The sequence below is a fragment of the Gobius niger genome (genome assembly GCF_951799975.1).
Source record: "Gobius niger genome assembly, chromosome: 6".
In the NCBI taxonomy this organism is placed as follows: Eukaryota; Metazoa; Chordata; class Actinopteri; order Gobiiformes; family Gobiidae; genus Gobius; species Gobius niger.
The window spans coordinates 13,750,540-13,770,433 of NC_136857.1; the positions used below are offsets into that span (position 1 = coordinate 13,750,540).

The following is a 19,894-nucleotide window of genomic DNA, read 5'->3' on the forward strand; positions in this document are numbered from 1 at the left end:
ATGATAAGACAGCCCTCATTTCCTTGATTAGTTTAAATATTGCATTATTGTCCATGTAAGCAGCTCTTGAATCAATGAGAAGTTTCTGCATGAAACACAGCTGCAGCTTCTCTCAACAAGAGCAACCATTTGAAGAGCTACTCCACATACACAACATGTAATTCCTGTTTTTACATTAGAGACACTTCCTCTGAAAACAAAACACTGAAAACATTAATTCATGCATACATTTAAACAGCATTAGCTTGTCAGCAGTAAATGTGTGTTAAGTAATTGGTATTGCATAGTTTTGGTTCATTCTCAGGTTGGGTCCTTTCATATCGTCAGTTCTGGCTTCTGTCCGAGCTGTCCAACTCAAATGGCTGCACTATGTCTCTGTTCATAAAATGAGGGCAATCTATGTGGCAGCTTTTACACCAGGCCCAGCGCTTTCTGCCGAGCTCCATTAGTTCTCCCCTAAACTTCTGTGACAAAAAGCCGTACAGAACAGGGTTCACTACAGTCGCCGAAGATGCCAATAGTCGTGCAAATATGGCATAAAGGTTGTAGCCCGAGGATCCTGATACGCTCCCTCCAATGAACGAAAACATGAGGGCGTAGGATGGCAGCCATAGGAGCGTGAAGATCAGAACGAGCAGTGCTGAAGTGTGGGTGACTTGGTTTTGGTAGCGCTCCAGTTGAGGAGGGTTACCCAGTAGTCGTGCTTGTCTCAGAAAGCAGTATATCTTGCCATACATAAGTACAATAATGCCAAGTGGAATTGCAAATCCAAAAAGGAACAAGGCAGTGCTGTAGACCCTTTGGCTGAATGTCGACAGAAAGGCAAAACAGTACACTGCACTGGAGGTTGCTACGGTGCGAATGGCAAACTGCGGTGCCCCCAGACCTGAGGCGGGGACCCAGAGCAGAACCACTGTGAGCTTAATCCACCGGTGCATCCTTGAACGGTAGGCCCAGGCAGGGTGCACCACTGTCAAGTAACGGGTCACCGCCAAAGCAGCCAGCGTGAAGACTGATGCGGTTGAACAGGCAACTCCCATGAAGCTAATGGCCTTACAAAGAAAGCTTCCGAAAGGCCAGTATCCCAGAGTGATGGCGGAGGTGTGGAAGGGCAGGCAGAGGAGCAGGAGCAAGTCTGCAGCGCTCAGAGCCAACAGGAGCGTGTCTGTGCCGTGCGGAGGCTTACTGTCTCTCTTCTTCCTCCCATTTAGGATTATTATAACCAGAATGTGCCCAACCAAGCCAATTACCAGAATGAAGCCATCGAGAAGCGGCACCACTACCTTTATCAATGCTTGGTCCTTGCTCACTTTGGGGAATCCACTGCCGTTAATGTGACTCTCTAACGGGCCCATAATTCAATACTAAGTCTCCGTTATTCGTCTAATGGCCCATGTAAGCGTCGCTGGTGCATGTTCCGGCGCTGGCTTCCTGATCCATCTTTTGGCTCTAATTCATGTCTTAATCACAGGCTTAATCACACTCTGTTGAGACGGAGTAATTATAGCAATTAGATAAGCAATTAAGACCACCCCGGTCAAATTTCTTTAGCAATTTTCCAGTCTCTTTCCTTCATACGAGCATCTCTTTTTGTCTCCCACAGTTGTAAGTGCTGGGCTATTGTTTTTAAGTATAATAGACCCAGCAGTACTGTGTGGTCTATTTCTTCTATTCAATTCAAGTTCTAAGTAGACAGTGGAATCCACATTTACCTTGGCATCATCAGCTCGGTCTTTGTAATCCAAGGAGTTACACTTGCATTGATTTATCGAAGCAAAGTAATGGTAGTCAGTGTTGATGCGGAATGATCCTAGGTGCCAGTTTGTCCAGTTCAAAGCTCTTCAAACACAACGCACAAGTCCAGCAAATCAAAAAAAAATGTATGTTCTATAAAACCATTGATTCGAGCTGTAAACTCCAGTCGTTTGCTTGCAGACTGTGACGGCTATTATCGAATGGCAGCAGGCTTTAAACACTGTTTGCTTAGGGATGAGGTGCTGTAGTGATCTGTGTGGGGAGGGGCCAGCTCATATACCACTATCCACAACATCCCTCGAATTACAAAGGTTGGAGTTCAATCGAAATTGCAATTTAAATGGTTAAATGCCATTTTTAGGCAGTACAACATCCAGCTCCTTGGCAACTTCAAACCTAATCCCACACGTCAGACGCTATTAGATAATTTTTACACATCAATAATTTAGCCTCAATGTTTCACACTTTGATACAATGAAAAAGAGTAACAGAGAAACAGAGCACTGTCAAGATCCAAGCTCAACTTTCATGCTTTTTCTCTTTAAACAAGACACTGTCCTGAATGAGCATGACCAGCGAAACCACTGTTTGTATGTGTTATTAAGCCAGTTATAAAATGAAACACGATACAGATCATTGAAACTCTCTCAGGGATCAGCAAACACAGGGCTTCATGTGGCACTGTGGCTTATTTTTGTATATATTTTTTTCTGTGCTTGTTCCAACGACCGAGCGATTTATCTTTTTCAGCTTTTTTCCCCCCACCTTCATCTGTAATTAAAAATGCCTCCCCTTCGCTCCACAGATGTCGGATCTGTCGAGGGTCTGGCCTATCACCGCGGCTGGGACACGCTCTATTGGACCAGCTATACAACATCAACAATCACTCGCCACACCATTGACCAGAGCCGAAACATGGCCTACAACCGCGATACTGTAGTCACTATGTCTGGAGAGGACCACCCCAGAGCGTTTGTGCTGGACGAGTGTCAGGAGTGAGTAATCTTATACCAAAACTAACCTCTTTGTCATTATTTACCAAAAGTGTTCCGGTTCAACTCATGACACATTTTTGTAATCGCACTGTGTTTTGTTGTATTTTAGTCTCATGTTCTGGACCAACTGGAACGAGCAGGCTCCCAGTATAATGCGGGCGTCTCTGAATGGAGCAAATGTGCTGGTGATCATCGGTAGCGACATCAAAACTCCAAACGGCCTGGCAATAGATCACAGAGCGGAGAAACTCTACTTTTCCGATGCCACGCTGGACAAGATCGAGCGTTGTGAATATGATGGAAGCAGCCGCTATGTAAGACTTTTTGACATTTCCTTATTGAAACGTGTATGGCAAATTCACCTTTTTATATCAACAAGACACTGTATATTCGGGTAAGCTTTTTTAAACATTTCTTTCCACAGGTCCTGTTGAAGAATGAGCCAGTTCATCCGTTTGGCCTGGCGGTGTATGGCGACTACATCTTCTGGACAGACTGGGTTAGAAGGGCTGTCCTGAGAGCAGACAAGTACACAGGAGGAGACATGAAGGTACTGAGAGCGGACATCCCACAGCAGCCAATGGGCATCGTCGCTGTGGCCAATGACACCAATAGCTGTAAGCCTCTTTCCAAGTGAATACATCCATGAGTTGCTTCGACCTTTCTGTAAGATGTATTGTCCTTTAAGGCGAGTATTCCCCGTGCCGGAACAATAACGGAGGTTGTCAGGACCTGTGTCTGCCGACCTCAGATGGACGGGTCAACTGCAGTTGCCGTGGAGACAGACAACTCCTGGAAGACAGTACTTGTTCTTGTAAGAAATGGGACTAAAATGTTTGTCACTGTTTTGAAAGTCACTGAAGCGGCTCAATGTGTGTCTGCCTCACCAGCTGTGAACATATCTTGTGGAAGCGTGGATGACTTCGAGTGCGGCAACGGTGACTGCATCAACTACAGTCTGACGTGCGATGGCATGGCCCACTGCAAGGACAAGTCTGACGAGAAGCAGTCCTATTGTGGTGAGTTGATCCGTCCATGTAAATATATTCTGAAAAGGCGCCATAGCAAGACCACTTTAAACTCTCCTGCCTTGTCCTCATCAGCTCATCGAATTTGCAAGAAAGGCTACAGAAAGTGCATGAACGGGCGTTGCATTGGACATCAATTCTGGTGTGATGGTACGGATGACTGTGGCGATCACTCCGATGAGCTTCCATGCAACAGTGAGTGACATTTTCTTATATTTTTTCATGTGCATTGCCATTGAAATAACTGTTGCGTGTTTTTGCAGTGACTCTATGCAAACAGGGAGAGTTCCAATGCAAAGATGGACTCTGCATTTCTAACTTCAGCCGTTGCGACCAAGTGGTGAACTGTGAGGATGCAAGCGATGAGATGAACTGCCGTGAGTGACCTAAAACTTAACCGCTTTTCAAACATCAAGACCTATCTCTTGTCACTTCAAAGAGCTGTATGCCGCTGTAACTTGATAAATAAGTGTGAATGCTTTGGTCGCAGAGCCCACCGACTGCTCCCGTTTCTTCCGACTGGGCGTGAAAGGAGCCTCTTTCAAGAGTTGTGAGAAAACGACCCTTTGTTACCTGTCCTCCTGGGAGTGTGACGGCAACAATGACTGTGGAGACTTCTCTGATGAAAGGAACTGTCAAGGTGGGGTTGTTGTTGACGCTTTTATATGGTTGTTCCCATGTGCCCTGCTGACTCGACATATGTTTTCTGTTCCATTATCGCCGTGCAGATAAGAGGAATGTTAAATGCCCGGTCAACTTCTTCGCATGTCCCAGTGGGCGCTGCATTCCTATGAGCTGGACGTGTGATAAGGAAAATGACTGTGAGAATGGAGCTGACGAAATGCACTGTGGTCAGTGTGCCGCATAGCATTACTATTATTGTTCTGTGTTATGTAAAACAGGTTTGTCCAACTCGGGCAAAAAACAATTTTTAGGATGTCTGACTTCTATGGCCAATGAACTTAAGACCAATTAGTAAATGTATTAGTACAAAATATTAGTACAAAATATTACAAATGTTTGTCTTTAAGCAGTACTAAGTAACTTGTTTACCATAATAAATCCTTTTCGTAGTCCCTCTGGGGGTAATACAAGTGTTAATGGGATGATTGGGGGGTCTTACATTTGCCCTTGGTGTCTCTGGCCAGAAAACCACAATTGCAACTTTCCTTGCTCCGACCCGTTGGTGCAATACACACTAATGGAATCACGGAGAAGAAGCTAACAGGCTAACGGGCAAAGCTAACTGTGCCCAGCACCACTTGAGCAGTATTTACAGCCAAGTTTGAGTGAAAAAAATGATCTACATTGTGTAATTGGATGAACAATATCCCTCTCTCTCTTTGTCTTTTCTGTCAGCGTAGTATTTAATATCATAGACAGTTAATGAGTAAAAAAAAAGTAACATGCTACGACACCTGCAGTGGTGCTTATGACCTCGAGGGCCATGAGTTACTGAGTTCTGCTTTAATACTAATGACAACACTAATGACAAAGGTTAAATGCTGTTGACAATACAAATAATTTTTTATCATTCAATTTTAAAAACAAATCTTGCTACAAATTTTGATAACTTTAAATTTGGCATTTTTTCTTTCAGACAAATTCTGTACCTCCACACAGTTTGAATGTGGAAACCATCGCTGCATTTCCAGCCACTGGGTGTGTGACGGCTCTGACGACTGTGGGGACGGATCAGACGAAGACCAGAAGTGCAGTAAGTGGCGTCATATTTTCAGTCCAATGTTCCATGTATTGTATTTATAACATTTTCTGATGGTGTAATTTACTAAAGAAATCTTCCCATCAATCTTAGAGTCCAAGACATGCAGCCCAGAGGCGTTCCAGTGTCCGGGCTCCCACATGTGCGTGCCTCAGCGATGGAAATGCGATGGCGATAAGGACTGCCCCGATGGCGCAGATGAGAGCGTCAAGGCTGGCTGCAGTGAGTGGAAAGATTACAGCTATCAAAAAACAAAATCTCCCCTCTACAGTCTGCTGTGGTTTGTCTAAGTATTGTCTTTCATTCTCAGTGTACACCAACAGCACCTGTGATGAGAACGAGTTCATGTGCCAAAACAGACAATGTATCCCGAAGCACTTTGTGTGTGATCATGACACTGACTGTTCTGACGGCTCTGATGAATCCCCTGAATGTGGTAAGCATGGAAAAATAATGAATGTGCCCTACTATAGACAGGAAGGCACAAGCGGGAATTTCGAGTTCAACTTAATAACATTTAAAGCTTTAGTTGTGAACTTAAATGCTGTAAGCTGTGAGTAATAGTTTGTTTTCTGCAACAGAATACCCTCCATGTGGGACAGACGAGTTTCGATGTGCCAACGGTCGCTGCCTCAACCAGAAGAGCTGGGAGTGTGATGGAGAGTTTGACTGTCACGACCGCTCTGATGAAGCGCCAAAGAACCCTCGCTGCACGGACTCTGGTAATGCTATGTTTTTAATGGGTTGAACTTGGTGAACAGAAAATAGTTTGGCCAATAGTGTAACTAAAATGGTACTAAGAAGTAAAAAGCTGTTTTCCCAATAATGATTGTGCTGATTGAGCGTTTTAACAGGTATTACTGTATAGAATAGATGGATTACTCTCAGTGGTAAAAGTAAATAGAAGAAGAAGAAGATTTACATTTATTTACTTCTAAAAGTAAATAAATGTTTTGCTCAAGTAAGAGGAGAGATACTAAAGTAAAAAAGTACAGCGTGCTCCTGAAAGTATAATGGCTTACAAAATTCCCTCAAGTAAATGTAGCTAATTGCCTAATATGATGTGACATTTACTTTTCAGAACGCACATGTAATGATTCCGCCTTTATGTGTCGTAATGGAAAATGTCTGAACGAGAGTTTACTGTGCGACCGTAATGACGACTGTGGAGACGGTTCAGACGAACTCAACTGCTTCATCAATGAGTGCCTCAACAGCAAACTCAGCGGCTGCTCCCAGCTCTGCGATGACCTCAAGATTGGCTATAAGGTACTGGACATGTTTTTTATGCTTTGCCAAACATTAACTTGAAGTCATGTTGAATTACAAAAAGCCAGTGTGAGCAGTCTTTGGTTTCTGTGGATATTCTCAAGTTGATATTCTTAAAGCTTGATTTCAGACATTTCACAAGATAAGCGTGTTTTGACTGTGTTGAAAGGGAGAAGGCATTTGTGGAACAGCTTGAACTTTCTGTGAACTTTCTCCTTCCTGCAGTGTTGGGAGTTGTGGTCAAGACTTTATTTAATCAGAATGCTACTCAATCCATCTGGCTCTTAGCGTTAAGATGCATTTTAGTTGGCGAGAGAGTTCCAAACCCTTTTTCCTGTTCTAGTGTTTAAATAAGCAATCGTGTCAAGTTTGATGAATCGCTTGTTTTTATCTAGTATGTGCTTTAGTATAGTAATTCTAGTGTTCACTTTGACACTGTAAATTTCCTCTTGTATGTTTGTAGTGCCGTTGTCATCCTGGTTTCCAGCTGAAGCGAGATGGAAAGACATGCGTGGACATAGACGAGTGTACAACCACGTACCCCTGCTCTCAGCGCTGTATCAACACTCACGGCAGCTTCCACTGTCTCTGCGTGGACGGCTTTGAGATCAGCCCCAACAACCCCACCATCTGCAAGTCCACGTCTGGTACTGCCTCCTTATCTGTTGTATTTGCACTTCACGGCTAAGTATTGGCTCGGCTTGGAATCTGATGCATATGTTTCTCTGTCTGGTATTTGGCCACAGAAGTGGAACCATATCTGATCTTTGCCAATCGCTACTATCTGAGGAAACTCAATCTCGATGGTTCGAATTACACTCTTATCAAGCAGGTAAGTGTTTCTCCTTTGCTCTAACGTTTTATAGATTTGGTGCAATTATTTATCTGCACTTCGACTTTTTTAGGGACTGAACAACGCCGTAGCACTGGATTTCCATTATGCAGAGCAAATGATCTATTGGACAGACGTAACTACACAGGGAAGCATGATAAGACGTATGAGGATGAATGGCAGCAACATAGAGGTCAGTTCTAGTGACCTAACTTTTCAGGATTTACAACAAATCTTGCACTTTTACAAGATTAACTCTTCTTTTAGGTTTTGCACCGAACCTCCCTAAGTAATCCGGATGGCTTGGCCGTGGACTGGGTTGGTGGAAATCTGTACTGGTGTGATAAAGGTCGCGACACGATTGAGGTGTCCAAATTGAACGGAGCTTACAGGACCGTGTTGGTCAACAATGGTCTGAGAGAACCGCGTGCTGTGGCCGTGGATGTACGCTACGGGTAAGGCCAATAATTAATAATCTGTATTTACAGTGGGTTCAGAGAATATGCATACTCTTTTATTTATTCCTATTTTATTTTGTCAATGACCTTTAAGTATTGAAGTGCTGTTGTAAGTCGATAACTGCACTAAAACCATTCTCAGTCATCCGGGAAGTTAATCCATTAAAATAAAACAACTGGACTTATATTTCCCATCTAGATGAGGAGTGAAACATTGTCTGTTTTGTTTTAATTTTAAATTCGTAACTGCACTCTGTTTTTATTGTCCTATTTTTTTATTGCTGCATAATTCTCTTATCAGCCCTGTTTTTTTTAAAAGTGCTATATAAAAGTTGATTTGTTCAAGAAATGTTGTATAGAATCTGTCACTATGAAATTGTAGTTTTTCTATTTTATATTTCTCAAAACATTTTTTTTATTTCATCATATTATTGTGTTAAGCATGAATTATGCTTTAAACAATAATATGATAGTTAGTTAGTAGTTGCAGTTTTGTATGATTTTGTTGCAGACTGCTTCTAGATAAAATAGAAATATTAAGGCCAGTACATTTGAAATGTGTAATCTACTTGAACCGATACGAACTAAACTTAAAAAAAAGAAAATCAACTGAATTTGTTTCATGTTGTACAGATATCTGTACTGGTCTGACTGGGGCGACAATCCTCACATTGGAAGAATTGGAATGGACGGCACCAACCGCAGCGTCATCGTACAGGACAGAATCACGTGGCCAAACGGACTCACACTGGACTTTATCAACGATCGCATCTACTGGGCTGATGCCAGGGAGGACTACATAGAATTCGCCAGTCTGGATGGTACCAGCAGGCACACGGGTAAGAGGCAGACATACAGGTACATAATGAATAGGCCCATGATTCAGAATAGAGCTAGAGTTCTTTGCAGATGAGTTGGCAGATCAGATAGTTTTGCGTGACTTCAAATCATCCAACGCAAGCCCAAGAAAGAAGAGGTTGTTTAAGCACAGTGCAAAAACGTATTTGTTAAGCCAGCTAGTTAGAAAGCATTTTTTATATAAATATATTTATCAATTATAGAGATATAGAGATATTGATTAAAATGTTTCTGAGCAGGTTGTATTGAATAAATATCATACTACAGATTTCTTAGTATTCATTAAGCATGGCCGCACAGATAACTACCCATCTTTTGACACACAAAGCAAACACAGTGCTGCTGACTGAGTTTTATTAGTGCAGCTCAACACGCCTCGTTTGAGTTGAGATAAACGGAAAGCAAAGGGCACTTCGATCTCATTCTGACTCAGGGTTGTAAATATGACCATTTTTATTAACAATAGATACATTTGGTAATAATAAGAATTGATTAAGCTCTCGATATAGTTGAGAAATACTTAAATTGTTTAGGGCTGTGATTTTCAACAACTGTACCTTACCTAGTTGCTATAGTGAATACTTTTCCATTGTTGTGCGTCCAATAAAACTTTTAAACGAGAAAAACAATCAGAACTGTCTGTTTCTATTCCAATGACTCACCACATTGTGTTAGCCATCTAAAAAAATCATCAAATGACACTGTATGACAGTCTACCACTGCATCGTTTAGCAAATAAAATATGCTGCCAATAAGGTTGAAAAACACTTATTTAGTCTAATTTTTTAACCCCTGTGTGTGGGCATGTGTAGAGGTTCCAGTGTTGCATACGATAGCAATGTATGGGAACACAAATTAAGATTTAATGAGGCACCGCAGATCTTATGTAACAGTGAACATTGGCAAGCCTCAGTCATTTCTATTCACTCCATATGTCTACATGTACTCAGAGTATGATTTCTGTTCTCTGCAGTACTAACGCAGGACATCCCCCACATCTTTGCCATGACGCTGTTTGAGGAGTACATTTATTGGACAGACTGGGAGACAAAGTCCATCAACAGAGCTCACAAGTCTCTGGGCACCAACAAGTCCACTCTTATCAGCACCTTACATCGGCCAATGGACATCCATATTTACCATCCTTATCGCCAGCCTGAGGGTACTCACCGCTCCGATGCATTATTGTACATGGTTTTAAAAAGCGCAAAAATCAACATGTTGTACCTTGTTTGCAGTGCTTAATCACCCGTGTCAGATAAACAATGGCGGCTGCAGTAACCTCTGCCTCTTGTCACCCGGAGGGGGCTACAAATGCGCCTGCCCCACCAACTTCTACCTGGCTAATGACCAACGCACATGCATGTCGAACTGTACCGCCAGCCAGGTAATGACCATGCAATTATGTTATGACTGTGAGATTCACTTAACTTCAATTACTCAGGAGTTATGCGCTTCTAATGGTGATTTTCTTTGTTGTCCATTAGTTTGTGTGTAAAAACGACAAATGTATTCCTTTCTGGTGGAAGTGTGACACTGAAGATGACTGTGGGGATCGATCAGATGAACCGGCTGACTGCCGTAAGAATAAGATGGCAATAATAGATTGAATGTTTAAACACTGCTCTATATTGCCCTATAAGTTTACTCTTGTTTTATCCAATAGCTGAGTTCAAGTGCAGACCAGGACAGTTTCAGTGCGGCACTGGCATTTGCACTAACCCTGCCTACATCTGTGATGGAGACAATGACTGCCAAGATAACTCTGATGAAGCCAATTGTGGTAAGTGCACCAAGAATTTATTTGTTGTACTTGACCGCATGTTCATATATTATATTACATATTTTATTGCCATTTTAATGTGTGTTCTCTTATTTTAGATTTTATGTTGTGTGCGTAACTGATAAAGTTGTTGAATTGAATTGAATACTAAGTCTGTACTTTTTTTTTTGTATCATAGATATTCACGTCTGCTTACCGAGCCAGTTCAAGTGCTCCCACCCGAGTCGCTGTATACCCGGGATCTTCCGCTGCAACGGCCAGGACAACTGTGGCGAAGGAGAGGATGAAAAAGATTGCCGTAAGTAAAGCGTACTTTGCTTAAATCACTTTCTGCTGTGGTCTGTAATGCAATAAAGATCCTGTTTTTCCTGTCTCTCGTAGCTGAGGTCACTTGCGCCCCCACTCAGTTCCAGTGTGCTATCACCAAGCGCTGCATTCCTCGCGTGTGGGTGTGCGATCGCGACAATGACTGCGTGGATGGATCCGATGAACCCGCCAACTGCAGTAAGTGTTACCCTCCTATTTTGCGCTTTAACCGTTTCAGTGATTGTTGATGATGCATGAGAGATGTTTTTTTCCCTGTAGCTCAAATGACCTGTGGCGTGGACGAGTTCAGATGCAAAGACTCTGGCCGCTGCATTCCTGCTCGCTGGAAGTGTGATGGAGAAGATGACTGTGGCGACGCTTCAGATGAGCCAAAAGAAGAGTGTGGTACGTTTTACTGTTGTACTTTGCCTTCTTCTGGTGGTACTAGGGGTTAATCTGAGTCTTTTCATTTTTTTAACTTAATTTCTCCCCGTTGTGCAGCTGAGAGAACATGTGAGCCGTACCAGTTCAGATGTAAGAACAACCGCTGTGTCCCGGGCCGATGGCAGTGCGATTATGACAATGACTGCGGTGACAACTCAGATGAAGACAAGTGTGGTGAGTTGTTGCCTCTCTCCTGAACTAAAAGTAGACCGGAATTGACGCTTGCTAGATTACATGCAGGAACTTTTGTTGTTGTTTGTGCTATTTTACTCTGCAGTTTTTCTCTCCACTAACATGCTCCTCTGTCCTGTACATTTCCCATTTACAACTTCATCTCATCTGTCATTTGTTTCATTCCATACTGCACTGTTGGCATGACACAGAGGTAAGTGTCCATACCCTCATGACCTTCATCTGTGAGCTGTTGTGCGTGCTTCCCATGTTGCTTCATTGTTCCATGTCAGCCTGACGTCATGTTTGCACGTTGAAATAAAAATGTGCAAAACAATATTAGCCGCTTTCTTTCTCCCCTGTGTGTGTGTGTGTGTGTGTGGTCCGGACCTCGTGCGAAGTTTTGTGCTAGAATAGTCGTCTTGGTAGATCCCGAAGTTTCACTGTGATGTTTGATCTTTGTGGTATTTTTGCAGTGCCTCGACAGTGTTCAGAAAGTGAGTTTGCGTGCACCAACGGCCGCTGTATTGCTGGGAGATGGAAGTGCGATGGAGACCACGACTGTGCTGATGGATCTGACGAGGTACATCCGCATCTGTTCTGTGCTGTGAAACAAGCATTATACCATGGTCTGGGTGAATACTCGATTCTGATTGGCTAACTGCCATGCGTTAAAACTTTATAGCGCACAGTTATGATGCATTCATGTGGACTGGGGGTGCTTGTTTTCCCGAGATGTGACGTCATTGACCTCAGTTTCTGTGTTGTTCTTTTTTTTAAACGGTCTTTTATCACTGATAAGTGCATAGCTGAGCTAATCATTTGAATGTGTTAGCGACTCAAAAGCTAAACGTTGGTTTGTTATATAAATATCACGTACATTTATTTTTTGCTAACGTTGATGTCAGGCACTTCACTTGCAATTTTGTTACTACGAGGATGACGACAGCTATCACTAAACTCAAAAACAAACTAATCTAATGTGTCTAACTAAAAAGCTCACATTAGACGATGAAAGAAGAAATCAGCTGATTTGCGCAGTAAGGTGTGGAAGTCGGGAAACTGTATAATGCACAGCTCCTCGTTTAATCCTTATGTAAACGACTGTGGGGTGCAATAACTGGTTTGTCTAACCGTCCTTAGTTCTGCCCATTTATCAAGGTCTGACTCACTGCCAAAAGAATAGGGATTGCACTCATATTAACTCGGCTTATATTTTACTTTTCCTCAGCATGGCTGTGATTTGAAGTGTGACCAAGACCAGTTCCAGTGTAAGAATGGCCACTGCATCCCAATCCGGTGGAGATGTGATGCTGACCCCGACTGTATGGATGGTAGCGACGAGGTGAACTGTGGCAGCACTGGTCAGTTTTTCATTTTGCAACAGCTTTTTTGAAAATGATTATGAGTTTATACTTGAATGATTTTTTTTGTATGTTTTGTTTGCATAGCTGGTCGTCACTGTCCTTCAGATGAGTTCCAGTGCAACAACACGTTATGCAAACCTCGTGCTTGGAAATGTGATGGAGAAGACGACTGTGGAGACAACTCTGATGAGAACCCTGAAGAGTGCAGTAAGTTCTTATTTGTGTTTTATACAAATGGCTTTTGAAAATAAACATTTTTACTTGACCCAACTCACATTTGCTTCAGGAAAGTTCCAGTGTCCACCTACAAGGCCTTTCCGCTGCCAGAACGATCGTGTCTGTTTGCAGATGTCAAAGAGGTGCGATGGTGTCAACAACTGTGGAGACAAGTCGGATGAAATAAACTGCCGTAAGTATTTCTCAAAAACGCTTGTGTTAAACCGTATGATTTAGCATTCTACTCGGTTATAAATGGTGCCTTTGACATGTTTCCCCACAGAGACCACTCCGGTGACCTGTGAGAAAGATGAATTCATGTGTGCCAACGGCAGGTGCATCAGCTCGACACTACGCTGTAACTTTTTCAATGACTGTGAGGACTACGGCTCCGACGAGATCAATTGCAAGACAGGTGACTTGGGACAAAATACATTCTCATATTGACCTTCTTTGCACTGGTGTCCTGAACTTGTGTTCTGTTTGTGAATAGACACAAAGCTGAATGACTGCAGGAGTAATAGGACTCAGTGTGGTGATGGAGATGAGGCCCACTGTGTCATCAATGGGACAGACTCCTTCTGCTCCTGTAAACCAGGCTTCCAGAAAACGGGTCATCACACATGTGGAGGTACCAAATTAGGCAGCATTTTCATAAAAGTCTTTATTGCATATTCATTTTACTCATTGTTTTATTATTTAGATAAAAATGAATGCCAGCAGTTTGGAGTGTGCTCTCACATGTGCAATAACACCAAAGGATCCTACAAGTGCAGCTGCAACAAGTACTTTACCCGAATCAACGACACCTGCAAAGCTGACAGTAAGAGTCTTTTTTTCTTTTTTTTTTGCCACATTATAATCCAAGCCTTTTTACTCCACACACCATATTTTCAAAAATGGGCTGAACTGAAATGTGTTTGCTCATTTCTCATTCAGACAGAAACAGTAGTCGTCAAATCCTCTACATCGCTGACGACAATGAAATCCGTAGCCTGGACCCTGGTATGCCCAACTGGCGCTACGAGCAGACCTTCCAAGGCGACGCCAGCGTTCGCATCGATGCCATGGACCTCCACGTCAAAACCAACCGTATCTTCTGGACGAACTGGCACACAGGACGCATCTCCTCCTACGAACTTCCCGGGCCAGCCACCTCCTCCAACAACAACAACCAGCGGCACAGACGGCAGAGTGAGGGCAGGATTACAAATTTACAGGTACAGCCAAATACTGTCGACTCCCGTGCTCTCAGTCATGGTTTTGCTATTTTTGTATACTTTAAGGTTTAGTTCTTTTTAGTATCAGACTTCAACCTTAAAAACACATATGTACAAGGATATGAATATTTTCGGAACCGACTGTAATGCATAATTGAGCCTTTTTCATTACGACGCAGATTAAAGAGCTGAAGATGCCTCGTGGTATCGCTGTGGACTGGGTGGCTGGTAACATCTACTGGACAGACTCCGGGCGAGACGTGATTGAAGTGGCACAGATGTCGGGCCAGAATTGCAAAACTCTCATCTCTGGCATGATTGACGAGCCCTATGCCATTGTAGTGGATCCACAGAGAGGGTAACGAACTCATAACACCATACACCGTCTGACCAAAAGACATGTCGCCACAACAAAGAGGTAGACGCACTCTCATATTTGGTTGGACCGACTTTTAGCTTTGATCACAGCTCCTCTTCGCTGTGGCATTGCTTCAGCAACGTCACAAAGATCTTTTATTGATGATGGGAGAGTGCGGTTCAGATCTGGACTCTGTTGTAGCCAATCCATGCGGAATATGTCTCCCTGAACCACACTTTCGCAATGTGAGCCCGATGAATCATAGCATTGTCATCTTGGTATACGCCCGTGCCATCAGGGAAGAAGAAACACATTGATGGAATAACCTGGTCATTGAGAAAGTGCACATATCAGCTGATCTCATTCTCTGGGCACATAGTGTTGCTGGACCTCGACCTGACCAACTGCAGCGACCTCAGATCAGAACAGTTGGCGACTTTTTTTTTGGTCAGGCAGTGCATAGACTTTCATTTATTTGTTATTAATTAACCACATTGCCTTTTCAGAACCATGTATTGGGCAGACTGGGGCAACCATCCCAAAATTGAGACCGCTGCTATGGATGGAACACTCAGACAGACTTTGGTTCATGAGAACATCCAGTGGCCCACAGGTCTGTACTTCATTATAAACTATGCAGTGTTATTAGTATACATTTATTCTTCTGTATGCACTAACAACTCTGTCATAGGCTTGGCTGTGGATTACTTCAATGAGCGTCTTTACTGGGCTGATGCCAAACTGTCCATCATTGGCAGCGTTCGTCTGGATGGCTCAGATCCTGTTATTGCTGTATCTGGACTTAAAAACAGTAAAGATTTTTTTTTTCTTTTACAATTTATAGGAACAGACATAAAACCAAAATTAACACATTTTCCCTTCTTGTGTTAGATCTTCTTCATCCCTTCAGCATTGACATATTTGAAGACTATATCTATGGGGTGACGTACATCAACAACTTTGTGTTCCGGGTCAATAAATTTGGAAAAGGTCCCATGGAGAACCTCACCACAGGCATTAACCACGCTACTGACATCGTCCTGTATCATCGCTACAAGCAGCCAGAAAGTAAGCGAACCTACTTCTGTCTGAGCTTACAGTCTATAGGCCAGTGTAACTTTTTTGTTGTGTTTTTGCCGCATTGTTGTCTCATTTTGAAGCGCTTTTTGTCTTGTTTTTGTCGCTTTTTTCCGATGAAAAAAAATCACATTGTCACGTTTTAGTCGTGTTATTGTTGCTTTGTTGTCACTTTTTTTCTGTTTTGTTGCTTTTTTTTGTCAGTTTTTTGTATGTACTTTCATCCTCGACTTCATCTTTTGTCTCTATTTTGTTAAGAGGCTTTTAGATTTAGGTGAAAATGTGCTCAGTTCAGGTATGGGTTAAAAGGGGAAGCTGATTTTGACCAAAAGGTTTAGGTCCACGGCACAGTCATTTCCGTTAATTTCCTACGATACAGACACTTTCAGAATAATATTTCCAGTGTCAGACATATTGATGTGATCACACTTCATGAAGCTTTTTCTCATGCACTGTGTGTTTTTAACAGTGACAAACCCATGTGACCGTAAGAAATGTGAGTGGCTGTGTCTGCTGAGCCCCAGTGGACCAGTGTGCACGTGCCCCAATAACTATGTGGCCAACAATGGGACATGCATGGAGAGACCCAGTCCTACCCAATCTCCTTTCTGTAAGTTTGTCAATATTGTTAATTACAAATAAATAACCTCACTGTACATTCTGACGGCCTTGATTCCTCGTGCAGCTCCTCCCACTGGCCCATGTGACATCCAGTGCTTGAATGGTGGTAGCTGCTTCCTGAATGCCCGACAGGTCGCCAAGTGTCGCTGCCAGCCAAGCTACACCGGGGAGCAATGTGAGATCAACCACTGCAGGGACTACTGTAAGAATGGGGGCACATGCACGGCTTCTCACACAGGTTAGTCTCTCTCTCTCCCTCTCTGTGTCACGTCACAGTTTGTGGGGATTGTTTTGCAGCCTGAAGTTGTGCGCTTGGTCAACTGTGTTTTGTAATTGGATCATCTTGGTCAAAAAGCAGTGGTTAGTTTATTTTCAAAGCTTGTCCAAGAAAGGTACTGTGTGGAACCAGAGATACAGTATAATATTTGATATACAATTTTTTTATTTTTTTTTAATACTAAGGTTCCTGAGTTCACAGTGCATTGTTTAGCATTATAAGTATTATGAAGGTGGTCACATGAAAACAAAAGACAGAAGTTTTGTTGAAAGGTTCCAACAAAACTAAAGTAATAAGTAATTCTCTCAAACTCATTTTGCTTAAATGTTTAAAGGAACAGACCACCGTTTTTCTATGCTGAGATATGTTCTTACCTAAGCTTAGACGAGCTGATGCGTACCTGTCTGTTTTCAAAGCAGAAATATAGCAGGTACTATATTGTAAAGCGTAATAACACCTGAGGAGTACTTCGACATCCGCGCAGTAATATCTTCACTCCTAAAGAATTCTGAAGATGGCCTGTTCCTTTAAGTGATTTTCATTTGATTTTAATACTAATACTGCATTTTTGTCCGTTTTAATCTGGGGAAACACTGCTCTCTGAAATGCTTCGTCGTTTATCTTGCTTTACAAAAAGACTCAAAATGTCATGTGTGTTGCAGGCACTCCAACCTGCAGATGCCAGAAGGGTTTCACTGGGCCCACTTGTAACCGTCACACTTGCCAGAATTACTGCCTCAACGGGGGCAACTGCACAGTCAACATGGGCAACCAGCCAACATGCAGCTGTCCAGTCGACTACCTGGGAGACATGTGCCAATACAGTAAGCTATGCACTGTCCTCATAATTAACATTTTTGTTTTGTTTTTTGAATCTCAACACGGAATGCACATCCTATTCCCAGGTAAATGCGAGGGCTTCTGTGAGAACAGCGGCACATGCCTGCAAACATCAAATGGGACGAAGTTGTGCCGCTGCTCCAGTCAGTTCATCGGTCGCCAGTGTGAGCTCAACAAATGTCTTTTCTGTGGAACGGGCGAGTGCTCGACATCAGCAGATGGAGAAGTTTCCTGCCGGTAAGATCTGTAGAAGAGTGAAACTATTACAAATACTTGAGTTTTAAGCTAATGCCTAAAATGTTGATTGTCCAGCTGCCCCAATGGTCGAACTCAACCCAGCTGCTACTCCTGTTTGGATTACTGTGCCAATGGTCAATGTTCAGTGGACACACGCACACTTCTACCCCAGTGCAAGTAAGCTGCATTTATAAAAACTCATTCTTAAAGGGACTATGCAGAGTTTAAAATTGCTAAAACTAAGTATTTTCATCCCCCTACATTTTCCAACCATGTCCTAATGTGTAAAATGAGCTCAGACCTGTTCACCACAACTGCCACGAAAATCCTGCACTGTCACTCAAAAAGGTGTTACTTCGGGTCCGGAGTGTCGTCATGCACAAGCTTAACATAGAAGGTGCAGTTACACTTAAGACCTGAGGTAGCAGTAGTGAGCATCAAATGGCCAAGTTGCATCTAGCCCCTTTAAGAACTAAGTAACTTGTTTACATTAATAAACACTTTTCATAGTCCCTCTGGGGGTAATACAAGTGTTAATAGGATGATTTCATCTCCCCCTGGTGTCTGTGGCCAGAAAGCCACCCTTGCAACTTTCCCTGCACCGGGTTGGAGGTACAATAGAAACTAATGGAATCACGAAGAATAAGCTAACAGGCTAACGGGCAAAGCTAGCTGCAGGCTAGCACCACTTTAGCATTGTTTACAGCCAAGTTTCAGTAAAAAAAATATCTCCATTGTGTAATTGGGTTGTGACACAATGTACAATATCCCTCTCTCCCTTTGTCTTTTCTATCAGCATAGTATTTACTCTCACTGTGAGTAAAAAATGAGTAAAAAAAACACAACATGCTACGACACCTGCAGTGGCAGTAATGGCCTCTAGGGGCATGAGAACGTTTCTATTATTCTCATTTTTAAACTTGGGTAATTATTGTTCAGATGTCCTGGTGGCTGGCAAGGATACAGATGTGAAGTTGCAGCTGCCCCAGTAGATTCACCGTCTTCCAGTGGAAGTAAGCTCAAACACTCAACTGTTAGATTATTTTCTCACAGAATAAACGGTACGAAACGGTTTTCTTCAATTATTTTTTTTCTTCTATCAACAGACACCGCTTCAATCGTTATCCCAGTCCTTTTGCTGCTCCTTTTGGCAATGTTGGTGGTTGGTGCCATCTTGTGGTACAAACGAAGAATGCGAGGGTAAGTGGCGATCATTGAAGGAAACGCTTCAAACTCTCATCATATCTTCGCATCTTTTCTACCTACTTCTTTCCTGACTTTAACCTTTCTTTGGATAACCATATATTTCCTGTCTCCCAGGTCTCTATGGCCGGGCAAATCTCGTTCTCAGTCTTTGCGGTAACTTTATAGGGTTACATAAATCACCTGTTTACCACAAATCCTCTCCTTTTGACTATAAGACTCTTGATGTCTGTCCATTCGTCCATGTTGTTGGTCGCTTTGAAATAAATGTTGCTTGTCTTTTCCTGTTTGGCTCCAAATGGGGTTTCCCTCCCAGCATCTCAGGGATGTCCCTTGATAGACAAATGTTGCTGGTGGTGCACAAACTATTGAATTCCTTTTTTGCGTTTTCCCATCTTCCTTTGTTTACATACGCTTGCCGAGTTGAATATATTAAATCCCAACAATGTTTCAAATGAATCTTCCCAGTTAAGTTCATTTGACAGCCAGCCATATTGTGTTGTCTTGATTGTGTGACCTCTATGTTACATAAAAGCCTGTAAAGATAATAAGATGATGTACCTACTCTGAAGCTTTCAGTCTGATTTATGATATTCTGTTATATATTTTTCGTAATTTCTTCAGAGGATGATTTTCCTCTTTTTGTCCCCTGTGTTTACAGTGCGAAGGGTTTCCAGCACCACAGAATGACAAATGGAGCCATGAATGTGGAGATTGGCAATCCAGCTTATAAAATCTATGAGGGAGACCCAGACGATGATGCAGGAGAGCTCCTGGATTCAGACTTTGCTTTGGACCCAGACAAGGTAAGATATTTAAACAACATGGCTCTGCAAGTCTGTAGGAGCTGTTTCTT

General features: G+C 42.6%; 2 protein-coding genes across 3 annotated transcripts in view; one reads left to right on the forward strand and one right to left on the reverse strand.

Moving 5' to 3' along the window:
* Positions 1–19,894, forward strand: part of LOC306964025 (low-density lipoprotein receptor-related protein 1-like) — a 67,699-nt gene that overhangs the window by 46,152 nt on the left and 1,653 nt on the right. The window contains exons 42-89 of one of the 2 annotated variants that reach the window (XM_079557861.1): positions 2,561–2,750; positions 2,860–3,064; positions 3,175–3,367; positions 3,439–3,564; positions 3,641–3,769; positions 3,854–3,973; positions 4,042–4,155; positions 4,269–4,418; positions 4,507–4,629; positions 5,379–5,495; positions 5,595–5,723; positions 5,812–5,937; positions 6,083–6,223; positions 6,583–6,770; positions 7,234–7,417; positions 7,517–7,602; positions 7,676–7,795; positions 7,870–8,057; positions 8,694–8,899; positions 9,892–10,080; positions 10,157–10,305; positions 10,406–10,499; positions 10,585–10,701; positions 10,880–10,999; positions 11,083–11,205; positions 11,287–11,412; positions 11,509–11,625; positions 12,099–12,205; positions 12,854–12,986; positions 13,074–13,196; positions 13,276–13,398; positions 13,489–13,620; positions 13,699–13,836; positions 13,909–14,028; positions 14,145–14,425; positions 14,605–14,783; positions 15,290–15,396; positions 15,475–15,594; positions 15,675–15,851; positions 16,330–16,470; positions 16,546–16,719; positions 17,421–17,582; positions 17,664–17,835; positions 17,911–18,012; positions 18,775–18,848; positions 18,942–19,035; positions 19,156–19,194; positions 19,700–19,844. In XM_079557861.1, the coding sequence (XP_079413987.1) occupies positions 2,561–2,750; positions 2,860–3,064; positions 3,175–3,367; positions 3,439–3,564; positions 3,641–3,769; positions 3,854–3,973; positions 4,042–4,155; positions 4,269–4,418; positions 4,507–4,629; positions 5,379–5,495; positions 5,595–5,723; positions 5,812–5,937; positions 6,083–6,223; positions 6,583–6,770; positions 7,234–7,417; positions 7,517–7,602; positions 7,676–7,795; positions 7,870–8,057; positions 8,694–8,899; positions 9,892–10,080; positions 10,157–10,305; positions 10,406–10,499; positions 10,585–10,701; positions 10,880–10,999; positions 11,083–11,205; positions 11,287–11,412; positions 11,509–11,625; positions 12,099–12,205; positions 12,854–12,986; positions 13,074–13,196; positions 13,276–13,398; positions 13,489–13,620; positions 13,699–13,836; positions 13,909–14,028; positions 14,145–14,425; positions 14,605–14,783; positions 15,290–15,396; positions 15,475–15,594; positions 15,675–15,851; positions 16,330–16,470; positions 16,546–16,719; positions 17,421–17,582; positions 17,664–17,835; positions 17,911–18,012; positions 18,775–18,848; positions 18,942–19,035; positions 19,156–19,194; positions 19,700–19,844 (6,713 nt within the window). The remainder of the gene's footprint in view (positions 1–2,560; positions 2,751–2,859; positions 3,065–3,174; positions 3,368–3,438; positions 3,565–3,640; positions 3,770–3,853; positions 3,974–4,041; positions 4,156–4,268; positions 4,419–4,506; positions 4,630–5,378; positions 5,496–5,594; positions 5,724–5,811; positions 5,938–6,082; positions 6,224–6,582; positions 6,771–7,233; positions 7,418–7,516; positions 7,603–7,675; positions 7,796–7,869; positions 8,058–8,693; positions 8,900–9,891; positions 10,081–10,156; positions 10,306–10,405; positions 10,500–10,584; positions 10,702–10,879; positions 11,000–11,082; positions 11,206–11,286; positions 11,413–11,508; positions 11,626–12,098; positions 12,206–12,853; positions 12,987–13,073; positions 13,197–13,275; positions 13,399–13,488; positions 13,621–13,698; positions 13,837–13,908; positions 14,029–14,144; positions 14,426–14,604; positions 14,784–15,289; positions 15,397–15,474; positions 15,595–15,674; positions 15,852–16,329; positions 16,471–16,545; positions 16,720–17,420; positions 17,583–17,663; positions 17,836–17,910; positions 18,013–18,774; positions 18,849–18,941; positions 19,036–19,155; positions 19,195–19,699; positions 19,845–19,894) is intronic. The other variant, XM_079557862.1, reaches the window with a different exon arrangement.
* On the reverse strand, positions 224–1,482 carry LOC306964032 (galanin receptor type 1). Its single transcript, XM_079557871.1, has one exon. It carries the CDS (start codon positions 1,353–1,355, stop codon positions 324–326), a length of 1,032 nt encoding a protein of 343 aa, XP_079413997.1. The 5' UTR covers positions 1,356–1,482; the 3' UTR covers positions 224–323.